At 40.6% G+C, this 13,259-nt stretch overlaps 1 protein-coding gene across 1 annotated transcript in view; it reads left to right on the forward strand.

The window, feature by feature from the left end:
* The window catches only part of thsd7aa (thrombospondin, type I, domain containing 7Aa), a 167,689-nt gene that overhangs the window by 86,587 nt on the left and 67,843 nt on the right, over positions 1 to 13,259 (forward strand). The window contains exon 7 of the mRNA XM_084919656.1: positions 4,569 to 4,763. Within this exon, the coding sequence (XP_084775782.1) occupies positions 4,569 to 4,763 (195 nt within the window). The remainder of the gene's footprint in view (positions 1 to 4,568; positions 4,764 to 13,259) is intronic.

Here is a 13,259-nt window from a genome sequence, read left to right on the forward strand (position 1 = left end):
TCTCAAGCTGGGGCTACACAGGACCTTCAAGACATTCAACCTGGAGCTGCCCAGGATGGTCAGGATACTTGGAGTCATTAAACTCAATATATTCTGGGTACTTAGAATACTGGGGGTCATTTGGCTCAAGAACATTTTGGAGAATCCCGGGGTCATTCAGTTCAGGATTCCTAGGACCATCTGATACTCAGCCCAGCCTGTGAATGATGTACTGAAATGTCAGTGAGATGTCACTCCCATTTCCAACATATAAATTTATAGGGTTTATAGATTTGTTAGACATTTGTTGTGTTTAACTTATGTATAACTTTGGCAGCACAAAGAAAAGATGAAAACCAGCACAAAGAGACTTTGTGCTGGTTGTGATTCTAGCCACAGTGATTCTACTTTAGAAACATGAACGGGTAGAAAAGGAGGCCGCAGCCTGAATGCTCATCACTGCAAACAGCCAAAACTGAATTTACACTTCCCCATTGCACTCTTGTACTTTTGTGCAGTAAAAACAAAAGTAATGCCCATATCCACAATGTAGACTGCGTCACTTTTTTCCTCCTCCCAAACACAAATTAATATCAGGTGATTGTACCACAAAGACATGCAGAAACAATAAGCGAGATCAATAGGCAGGCAGACTAAAGATTCCAAGGAACTGAAGGATTGGAACTGGTTCTCGATTCCCATTCTGGGGGTGGGAGGATTGTCTAATGATGTTATGGACTCTGCTGAGACAGCGTTTTTATGCAACATCTTGGATGAATGGAAGAGAAGTCTCGGTGATCTTTCCTGCAATCCTCACATCTCATGCAGGCCATGATTCTTTCTCATATGTATAGTATAAGATGTGGGGGTCAAGCTGGGGAAACAGTCATTAAACCACCAGAGTCATAGAAGGTCTTTAAAAGCGCTTCCTGGACTCCAAATGACCTCAGCCGCCTCAGCAGGTAGAGTCTGCTCTGACCCTTCCTGTACACAGCATCAGTGTTGTGGCTCCAGTCTAGTTTATTATTCAAGTGAACACCCAGGTACCTATACGAGTCCACTATCTCAATGTCCACTCCCTGGGTGTTCACCAGTGTGAGTGTGGTGGGTCTGCGTCTTCGGAAATCCACCACCGACTCCTTGGTTTTCCTGGCGTTGATCAGCAGGTGGTTCTGCTGGCACCAGTCCACAAAGTCCAGAGTCCACTGTCTGTACTCTGAGTCATCCTCACCTGTGATGAGGCCGACTATGGCAGAGTCGCCAGAGAACTTCTGTAGGTGGCAGCGTAAAGGGTGAAGAGGAACAGTGCCAGTGGTATAGCTGCTGAGGTCCTTGGGATGGGAGGTCTTTGGAACCAGTACCACACAGGAGGTCTTCCACAGCTGTGGAACTTTCCCCAGCAACAGGCTCAGGTTGAACAGATATCCTAGGATGGCACACAGTTCATTTGCGCAGCACCTCAGGAGCCCGGAGCTGATGCCATCTGGACCCTTCCGCACCTTGGTCTTGCGAAACTCGTTCCTTGCTTGAAGTGCTGAGATAGAAAGAGAGGATTTCGGGGGAGGGGTGTGTGTTGGAGTCCACAGAAGCCGGAGGTGGGTGTGATGGCTGGGAGCTGGGAGGTGTGAAGTCCTGAGATGAAAGACAGGCAGGCCCTGAAGATGAGGGAGATTGCAGCAGGGGGGACGATGCTGGGGGAGGGCTGGGTGGTTGATCAAAAATATTTATTTAGGTCATTCACCCACCCAAGTCTCCTGCAGCCTGGGGGGTTGGTTTTTGTCCTGAGATTGTCTTCAGGCTGTTCCAAACCCCTCTGATGTTGTCCTGTTGCAGCTGCTCTTCCACCTTCCTGCTGCAGTTTTCCTTCCCCTGCCTTATCTTCCATTTCAGCTTCTTCTGGACAGCTCTCAGCTCCTGTTTGTCTCCAGATCTAAAGACTCTCTTCGTCTCCCTGAGGAAAGGCTTAATTTCAGGATTTATCCATGGCTTGTTGTTAGAAAAACACCGTACCTTCATGATGGGTACGGTGTTGTCCACACAGAAGTTCATGTAATCCGTAATGCAGTCTGTGATGCTGCTGAGGTCATCCTCCAAAGGGCTGCAGAGGTTGTCCCACACAGTAGAACGGAAACAGTCCCTCAGGGCCTCTTCAGTCTCTGCCGACCATTTTTTAACTGTGCGTTTCACAACTGGTTCTCTGTGTACTAGAGGTTTACACACAGGGCTGCACATAAGTGGTCCGCAGGTGCGCATTCGCTGTCAAAATAAAAGATGCGACGCAAAGAAGTTGCAACGCACGTTTGCGTACATAAGATTTTCTGGAGGAGGACAGACATTTGTTTAGAACTCTTAAAGATGTCAAGAAGCTCCTTTAAGCAGTTGCTTTGGTTTTCCTCCACCTCCAAAGAAATGTCAGGAGGAGTCCGAACTACAAAAGAAGCGCGTATTCTCGGAAAAGTGGTTGCAGGAGGTGAGCTGGCTTCAAACAAATGATGAACGCACAGAGATGTGGTGCAGAATATGCCGTGAAAATCCCACTCTAGTGGACAAAAACACTGCCTTTTATATGTACGCAAACACAGGTTGCAACTTCTTATCTGGTGCGCGTCTTTTATTTTGACAGTGAATGTGCACCTGCGGACCACTTATGTGCACCCCTGATTATACACAGGCTGGAGATGAACCAGGGGAGGGAGAGGTGATGAGCTGTATGCCTCCTTCATGTTGGCATACAATAAGTCCAATGTTTTATTGTCTCTGGTGTGGCAGGTGACGTACTGGGTGAAGGTAGGGAGAGTGGAGGACAGGGAGATGTGATTTAAGCCCCCAGAGAGCAGGAAAGGGGCCTGAGGGTGCTGTGTTTGGAGTCTGCTGGTTACAGTGTGCAGGACCTCACAGGCTGCTGCAGCGTTAGCAGAGGGCGGGGCATGCACAGCTATCATAATGACGTGTGGAAACTCTCGCGGTAGATAGTACGGTCTCATGCTAACGGCATGAGACATTGAGCTGCTAACCACTAGCAGCTCAATGTCCTTACAGCTTAATAATAATAAATAATAATAATACATTTTATTTGGTCACCTTACGAAGAACAAAATTAATAAAATGAACAATAGTAATAAAATACATAAAATAAGTTAAAATGGCAAAACAGAGCTTGACAACAGATAAAATCAGCATTAAAGTGAATAAGCCAGTTTAAACAGATGTGTTTTGAGCTGTGACTTAAATACGGAAAGGGAGTCAATATTTCTTATGGCTGGAGGAAGAGAGTTCCAGAGCCGAGGAGCAGAGCGACTGAAAGCTCTGTTCCCCATAGTAATAAGGCGTGAGGACGGAACAGTAAGATGAATAGCAGATGATGATCTGCGAGGGCGGGAAACAGTGGTGATATGGAGCAGGTCACACAAATATGAAGGAGCAGATTTATGGATACACAAGTAAGATTTTAAAATTTATCCTGGCTTCTACGGGCAACCAGTGAAGCTGCTGAAGAACTGGGGTAATATGAGCTCTTAACGGAGTGCAAGTTATGACCTGAGCTGCAGAATTTTGAAGAAGTTGGAGTTTATGAAGGGACCTTTTAGGGAGACCAAATAGGAGGTCAGCTTAGCGTCTCTTTGATAGATAAATGCCCAGCGTTACACCATCTATCGTTCACAAACACAGCCAGACCTCCTCCTCTCTTCATACCACTCTCCGTTGTTCTGTCGGCCCGGATCAGATGGAATGTTTACGTGTGAGTCCGGAGTTAGCGCGGTTAGCCACGACTCTGTGAAGCACATCACGCTGCACTCCCTGTAGCTCCTCTGATGTCAGGTTAGAGCCGCCAGTTCATCCACTTTATTGGGGAGAGATCTCACGTTCCCCATAATACCAGATGGAATCGCTGGCCGGTACCTCCTAACCTTACTGCGATGCTTGATCCACGCCCGAGTGCCGTGTCTCTTCCTCCTCACTTCGCGGGGGATGTTGGCTCGCTCGGCGGTAGGCATAACAGCGGAGACCCCGAGGGCTAAAAGCTGATCCCTGCTGGAAACAATGGGAGGTCGGACCTCCACGGACTCTCCGGACACAGATGCCGTAAAAAATATGATAAAAAAACACAATTGTCCATAAAACTCTGAGCTCGATTGTGGAGTAGTACAGTCCACAATATAAAAGCAAGAACACGAAACACAATAACAACAAAGAAAGAGAAAAAAGGACTCGGTCAGGCCGGAGCTGCTAATACTGGCTGCCAGCTCGGAGCGGCGCCGGAAATTATCTATTGTTGCTGTTTATTTCAGTTTTTTTGTTTTTTAATTTAAGGCAATAAAACTGTGATGCAAAAGAATTTACAATGTTGGTCATTAGTTACATTAGTTACCACATTAGAAAGTGCAATTTTCCCTTTAGTCATTTTGGCAGTCCCACCAAGAAAAGCAACATTTCACGCTCACAGCCTTTATTTTAAAGTGACTTTTTGAAGGAAATTTGATGTTGCTTTCTTAGCCCTGTTTAATTTAATGAATGTTATTATTATCTTTTAACTTTATAACACATTTTAAATTTGGCACAGTACCTTAATTCTCTTTGTATTCACCCAGGTGAACATGGGGATCGACAACTCTGCCAGGATGCCATCCTTCCTATGCCATTTATCTGCGAGGTGCCTTGCCCTAAGGACTGCGCCTTGAGCCCCTGGAGCCCCTGGTCTCTCTGCTCCCATACCTGCTCTGGAAAGAACACAGAGGGCAAACAGACCAGAACTCGTTCCATCCTCGCCTATAATGCAGGAGAAGGTAGGAACTGTATAAGGAGAGCAAAGCAGCATTGCAGCACTCATGAAGTTACAGTATAGGTAAAGGTAATTCTATTAAAAATGAATATGTGCCTCTCACCTGAGCTCCTCAGTGTAAGCTGGGTCTTTCAGCAATGACATCAGCATATTTAATCAATGCAAATGTTTAACTTAATAGTACAGAAGTCCAATTTACACCTTTAAGAATACAGGGGTAGGTTGAAATTGGATGCTTAATAATAAGTCTTATTTTTACAGAATGTTTTTCATTTTCCATTAAGGACAAGAGAAAGCAATGTGAAATTTAACATTTAACATTTGAACATAATTGAACGACATTTGAAAACGTTTAACCAAATCAACTTTAAACATAATCTAAATGTCAATCTAAATATCGCATCAAGTGAAAATCTTGATGGAGGCTTTTATTTTCAACATCAAGGATTATTGATGTAAAGTTGTAAAGGGTTATTCAGCAAATTTATTCACATATGCTTTTACCATTGTTTCTACAATAAGTTGTCTTATGGCACATATGCTTTGTGATCATAAATTTCTCAAGTATTCAGATCCATCCTATGTGATCCTATGTGTATATGTGTATATACACATACAGTGATGAAATATTGCGCAAATGTAATAGACGTACACATCTTTTGAAAACTATAAACCAGATTATGGTGCAGTGTGTTACGTTAAAGTGACTGTATTTAAAATTTGTGTCTTTGCACGTACTTCCGTTTGGACAGCAATTTTTCATTGACCATTAATCATCCCAAATCTCAGCTACATGTCACTGGATATGGATGACATATGCATGGGCCAGATGCTGACTGGTTGACAAGTGGGTCAGAATAGGGAACGAAGCAACCGTGGAGTTTCCCAGGAACAGAAGAAGAGGGAAAAAATACAGCATGAAAACCACGGATCACTTTTCATTGTTTTAAACACTCAGTTTTGTTGGTTAGCCCACTACCTTCCATCATATTCTGGGCACCCTCTGCTGGCTTTGTCTTGGCCGGTTATTGTTTTCAGACCCCTCCAGAATGTCCTTGCATTATTCCCTTAAGCCACTCCTCCAATTTTCTCTTGTAGGTGTCACTTCCTTTCTCTTTGTCTAGCACATTCACTGTTTTTGGCAGCTTGGGGATAGCCTGCCTGCCTCCATAGAGCCGTATTGCCACAGTGAGGCAGTGTTCAAAATATATGGTACAGCGAGTCTGTGGGCCACTCTTTCGTGTGCTGCTGTTGGCCCATCGCCAGCTGCAGATAAGAGCGTCGTTATAACTTACAAAGACCTGAAGTGAAAAAGAGTGTTAAAAACAATGAAAGTGTCAACTGTCACTTCCTTCACTTTCCTTATTGCTGCCCACCTGTCAACCAGTCAGCATCTTCCAAGATGAAAATCTGACCTGAGGTGGCATTCCAGTAGAAATTCCTTCCCCTTGCCAGTCTCCTTTGCTTTTTGAGTCCAGAACGAATTAATTCCCCCACTTCTCTGAGAAGCGCAAGATGCGAAATACGTCTTGTGCAGACTGGTTAACGTTGTTAGCTCTTCCATCTTATTGGACAGAGATCTTAGATTTCTCCTAATGACATATGATATGGAAGGTTTTCCCAAGACTTTACTCTAGCTCTGCAGCCTGTCTTTCTTCTCCTTACTTTCATGTGGAGCTTCAGAATATAAAACAGTAGTTACTGTGTCAATGGAGCCATTGCTGAATGGCTCCTTCCATAATCACAGTTGGGTAAGTGGAAATATAGCAAGTAAGCTACTGATGCTTAAATGTTTTAATACATCAACTGCTGGAGATAAAAGGTTTTTAAGAATTCTCCTCAACCTCTGATGCTTGATATGGAAGGACCACATCAGTGCTGATCAGTTCAGCACTGGAGCACCAGATGTTAAAGTATGGTTCAGGATTCAGTCTAGGGATTTTGCAGCCTGCAGATGCAGCCTCTGCGAAGATTGAATCTGCAGTGTACCGTATTTCCTTTTTACAATGTGCTCCTCCACTACATGCTTCACTTCTGATGGACTGAGATCACGTGTATTGCTGGAGCGATCTGAACTTCACCAAGAGATTTAAGTGGTACTTTCTGGGAGTCAACTCTAACATGGGATTTAGTGGGGTGGGTCTCAGTTAACTCAGGTAGTAACTCGGCTGTGGAAGGCAAAAGATTTGTGAATGACTCACTGATTTGGGCCATCATGTCCTTGAGAACATAATCCCTGCCAATTACCTTAGCTAGGTTTTTAAGTTTAGGGAGGTTGGAATGGGTACTACTATATCAACTGCCTGTCTATGGAGTTTAGAGGTTTGCTCATCTACTAATATGATCCTATTAATGGAGCAAAACCTTTTAAGAAAATCTGTAATTTTCTCCCACTTTCTTATCATCTATAGCGATACCATTGCTCATCACAGCATTAGAGATTTTAAATGGAGAGTTGTTTTTTTTTTCAACAATATCCAACTTTTCTTGAGACTAATCTTCATCAGAGGGTGCAGTTTAGAACTGTAACAAATGTAACTCCCCCAGACCCTTTATTTGGTTACAAAACTTAGGAACCTGTGTTTAGCTTTGTTTAGGTGATAAAGCGTGTGAGATTGCAGGGAAATAGCTTGAGGCTATGTGTTTTAAACACTCACTTTGTCTGACAATACAGGAGTACAATGAACAAAAGGTTGCAGTTACTATGTTAGCAGAAAATGAAATCCACAGAGAAGTCTGACATGAATAATAGACTGCACCAACGATTAGTAGGGACGATTAAACAGACATCAGCCTTTGGCCATTTTGGATGATGAACACGCCCCAAGAGAGAGCAACTTTAATGACAGCCACCAAATATATACATGTGCATCACGTGTCAAACAAAACACATCCCATTGGCCGTTTCCATAATTTGAGAGTATTTGCTTTCTTTCATGTCAACATACTATACGTTGAAATGAAACATTGCCATTATTAGTATACTTTTCATACACAGCAAAATCTCCAGTGTTAAATTAACACTAGAGAGTGTCTATATGGGTCCACACCTCTGAGTGTTAAATACAACACTGTTGAGTGTTAAATTAACACTTTTGACAGTGTTATATGTTTAAAAGTAACCTAGTCAGTTTTGAAGATTAACAATGGCTAACACTGAGCAGTGCTGATTTTCTAACACTGGAAAATAACTCAAAATGTTAGAAATATTCCAGTGTTAGAAAATCAGCACTGCTCAGTGTTAGCCATTGTTAATCTTCAAAACTGGCTAGGTTACTTTTAAACATATAACACTGTCAAAAGTGTTAATTTAACACTCAACAGTGTTGTATTTAACACTCAGAGGTGTGGACCCATATAGACACTCTCTAGTGTTAATTTAACACTGGAGGTTTTGCTGTGTACTTTGGAATATAAATACATTTGCTTTACCAAACTTCTTATAAGGCAGTTAGTGCACACAACACTTCATACATAACCAAAAACAGTGACGATATTTTTTTTCTCTTTAAAAAATAGCTTTGCAGGCGCAAATATTATATTAGTACAAAAATACCCAATTAAATACAAATCAAGCATAGCTACAGCTTACACTTTAGATCCAAGTTTCCTGTGTAAATTAAGAAATATATTTCCCTCCACAAAAAGTAATAAAAATACACGTCTACAAGTTGCACCAGGCAAAAGCATACCTACCTTAGCATCACGCAGTTTAGAAAAAATTTTATTCACTCAGAGTTGGAAAGATTTTTCTTGACAGGCTAAGCTAGGTGTACCAAAAAAGCCCAGTCGGCAGGCAACGCAGGTGTTTGCAAAATGCAATCAGGCACCACATGACACCACAAACTATGTTTCTTTCCGAAACGCAATCATAAATCCTAACATCCAAATGAGAGAAAAAAGAAAGAAATGTCCACATTACAGTCTCCTTTAGTTTATTCATGCAGGCCCATATGACAGAGAATGTGCATCTTCTTTTTGTTTTCATATTTTAATTTATATTTAATTGTGTTTTGGTTTGCAGTGTTTTGTGTTGTTTCACTTTAAATTTGTTTAAAAGGGAAAAGCTGAAAATTTTAATATTTAAAAGTTGAAATGTGAATAGTTGGTTTTTGTATTATATGATTTATTTATTACATTTTATGTGGAGTGAATAAATAAAAGTATATTTATGGTTGCCCCTAGAGACAAAGCACGTACAAACTCCAAAACACGTACAAACTCCGAAGCACGTGAAATCTCCAAAACAAAACAGGGTGCTCCAGGATGCTAGGGCGCAGTGTTGAGCTTTTGTTACCTAGAGGCTACACAAGCCAGGAAGTACCATTTATCCACCACCACGACCCTTTAACCTGCCACCATACCATGGTGGGCACATCTCCACCCAACAGCATCATAACTGAGCCGCCAAGCAGCACACCTAACCCAGTCTCACCTTTGCAGGGAACCGGGCAGTTTTCCTTCACACGAGCACTTTTGGAGGATGATATTTGAAATAATCTGCATCATTACTTATGCCGGGCAATAAATAACATGTTGGGGGCTGTTTTGGCTGCATCTGTACGTTTTATTTATCATTTGAATTTATTTTCATTATGCTTTATGTTAAAACGTTGAAAATATGTTTTGGTTTTTTGCTTTTTCAGACTGCTCAACTGTTGACATGTTAAATGTTTTCCATTAGCTGTTACGCAGCTCCAATGTTTTATGTTTAAAACGGCAGTTAAGTGTAAGAGATCTTCCTTGTGACCTCACAAAACCTTCTTTTACCTACTTCTGAGAAGTTTTTGTGTTTTTCTAGAAAGGCAGTGTCAGGGGCTGGGTCTGTGACCCAGCATTTTGAGTTTATTTTGTATTTTGATTTCTTATTATGTTGGGAATATGTTAAGTTTTTGTGTTGCTATTATTGGTGAGTATTTAGTTGAGTTTCTTTCTAGGTTTTTGTTTCTTCTATAATTCCTGATTTATAAGTCTTTTCTTACCTTTTGTGTTAATATGTCATGTGTTTCTTGTCATGCTTGTGTGTCATGTCTACGGTTCTCAGTGTTTCCTATTTTATTTTGAAGAGTCGGATGTCTCCATGTTCAATGTGTTTTGTTTTACTTCCCCTGTGGCATCATTATGTTCATTTGTCTCAGCTGTGTCTCCCCAGGTGTTTCCACTTCCTTCATTACCCTTCTGTGTATTTAGTCTGTGTGGTTTCATTCAGTCTTGGTCAGGTTGTCTGTGTTACCTCCCACTATGTTACGTGAAGTCCCATGTAGTTCATAATTCCACTCAGGTTGTCTTCATGTTTCTTGTTCTCATTTTTCTTCATCACAGTTTCTCGCACGTTCCTGGGCAGAATCATGTTCATGTCTGTTTTCATAGTTACCAAAGTTTTGTCTCAGTTATCATAGTTTAGTTTTCCCTGTTTAGGTTTCAGGCTAGTTTTCGCTCCTGTTTGCTTTGCCTTGTTTTTGTACTCTTGTGAAGGACTCGCTTTTTATTTAACCCAAGTTACATCTCCTTCCGTGTCTGCAATTGGGTCCTCCTTCTCACTCCCACACGGACAGGAAGCTAATTTTGTGTTACTTTTCAAGTGCCTTCATTATTAAAAATGCTAACAACTAAAAACAGCATTTTGGATTGTGTCTCACTTGCCTCTCTTGGAGTTTATTCAGTAAAGAAAGAAACAGAAAATTTTACATTAGTCTGAGTGACAAAATGCATACAACATTAAAAAAAAGTCTTATTCCCTGTTACAAACGTTTAAGGTGGCAAGGTGCCACTTTCTTTTTGAACATGTTCAGGATCACGGTGCACAGATCGTGAAGTGTGTGTTACACAACTAACATGTAACATACATACCCTGACACACAATTTCTGTAGATAAGACAGTGTCCTACAATAGAACAGAAATCCTTTTTTATGGATCAAGGAATTTAGTAAGGACTCTCCTGGCCCTCCTACATACACCTTTTTTTAGGGTCAAATTCAAGCCCTTTTTAAGCACTTTCAAGGTCCATGTTCAAGCTTTTCCAGCACATTGCCACTGTCATAAATTACATATTTATACAAAAACATACATACGCAGAATGATTTCACTTTTTTTTAATCGCACAAAAAAGATGGTATTATGCTAAATGTCATTTGGCAAATAACTTAACAATAAAAATGAGAAATATAATAGAATTTGTCTTTCAGGTAGGCATTGAATTAAAGTATAAAAAAAAATCAAAAAAAGTTAATGCAATAACAACTCAGAACAGTGCAAAAACAGATGGGGGAACTCTGGTAGGGGTAAAACTGCATCATATATAAATGCATATTTGCTTCACATTACCTCAGTAAGACCATGTGCAAAATCATCTTAGACTGACTTAAATGCCCCCCCCCCCCCTTTTTTTTTTTTTGCTAAAAACAGAAAACAGTACCACCCAAAATACTACAAAAGCAAAATGATGCATTATATGCATATAGTGTATAAACTGAGAAAAGGCATAGAAGCACATTTCACCAACAAATCTAGATGTGCAGATGAATGAATCAACCTGTCAGATCTGTTGAGAAAAATAACCCACAAAACAAGAAAACTGCACCAAATCCATCAAAATAATAAGGCCAAATAGGGCAGGGCCTATGAAGGAGTGTCTTTCAGTTCCTTGAGTTTGTCAGTTAACTGTTTCTCCAGAACCTCCAGACTTTTTTCCTTTTCTTTTGCAGCTCTTTGAAACCCATTGGACTTTGAGATAATTTTCCTTCTGACTCAGCTTTTTCTGCATTCTGAACAGCAGGCTTTAGGAGAACCCACACATCCTTCTCCATTCTCTTCTTTTTGGCTTTTATCTCTGTTATCTCCTCCGTTAGTCCTTTAGTCTGCTTTGCTTTCTGTTCATGTTACTTTAGAAATCGTTGGTCCTCAAGATACATGGGATACTTCTGCCTGGCTGCAGCTGCAGAGAGCAGTAGCTCTTTTGTGTAGACTACATTGCGCAAACCTCCAACATGGTTTACATGGTCAATAACGATCTGCTGAGCAATCAGTGAATGCTCTTTAAGGTTCTCAACCATTCCCTCGTTAGTCAGTCAGTCAGGGTGCTTGCTAATCAGTGCTTTTGCAACTCTGGTGAAGTCATCATCTTTTTGATATGCCTTGAAAGTGTACATGAAGCTTTTTCAAATATGTCATGCTTAACGTCTCGTGTCATTTGTGTCCCATCTTGCATGAAGGCAAGATTTCCCCTTCCAAGTCTGTACTCAACATCTACTGAGAAACTGGGTATATTAAAGAACTCCGGCCGCTGATGGCTTAGCAGTCGTAATGTCCCAACAGTTGACACGATTTCAGTGTTTGCTGTGCATGACTGATCATGTGTTGGGTTATGAAAGAGTTGTTAGATGAAGAGTTATGAGAGGGATGATTTTTTTTAGTGTTGCTCTTTCAGCATAATTGATTTGCCTCTTTAAGGCAAATCAATTAACGCATGATGAAGGAAAACAGAATGTTTTCCTTCATCATGTGGTTGAAATTAGTGCAGGCTGTTGGCTTCGTTTGCGCTGTAGTGATGGGATTTCCAGCTCTTTTTAGAGAACTGGCTCTTTCGGCTCCCAACCGGCTCTTCAGGTTGTTTTGTTGCTTTAACTAATTTATTATCAACAACAATATAAAATTATGCACAAATTGAATTACTAATGTCAAAAAACGTGGTTTTATTTATATTTGTTTAAATATAAATATATACGATTGCCACTAGAGACAAAGCACGTACAAACTCCAAAACACATTTCTAGCGTTAACTGAACTCTGAAAACAGAGCTACCTAGATCACTTAAATTACACAATTGAAAGCATATGTGTATTGTTTGTGTATTTATACACAAGCACTCATATATATTCAAATAATTTTAAAAAAATGTTCATTTACCTGTTATTACCACACACCAAATCCGGTCATTGGTTCTTGCTGGCTTGTGTAGCCACTAGGTAACAAAAGCTCAACACTGCGCCCAGCATCCTGGAGCACTTCTGTTGTGTTTTGGAGTTTGTACGTGCTTTGTCTCTAGGGGCAACCATAAATATACTTTTATTTATTCACTCCACATAAAATGTAATAAATAAATCATAATACAAAAACCAGCTATTTACATTTCAACTTTTAACTATTTAAATTTTCAGCTTTTTCCTTTTAAACAAATTTAAAGTGAAACAACACAAAACACTGCAAACCACAACACAATTAAATATAAATTGAAATATGAAAACAAAAAGAAGATGCACATTCTCTGTCATATGGGCCTGCATGAATAAACTTTCTGAATCCTTTATCATCCACAACTGCTACTAGATTTTAATTTCAACATTGAAACAAATACAAAAAACAGGATATAATCAAATTGGTTGTAGATATTTAGTAAAGGTGATCACAAGGGAATCCCACTGAGTAAAAAGCTATCAGTGCGTGCTGTACAGCTGATGCTACAATTACATACCTGTGGGTGCAGCAGCAGGAGCTCAGGG

This window comes from Perissodus microlepis, chromosome 22 (assembly GCF_051167445.1).
Source record: "Perissodus microlepis isolate ML-2025 ecotype Zambia chromosome 22, ASM5116744v1, whole genome shotgun sequence".
Classification (NCBI taxonomy): Eukaryota; Metazoa; Chordata; class Actinopteri; order Cichliformes; family Cichlidae; genus Perissodus; species Perissodus microlepis.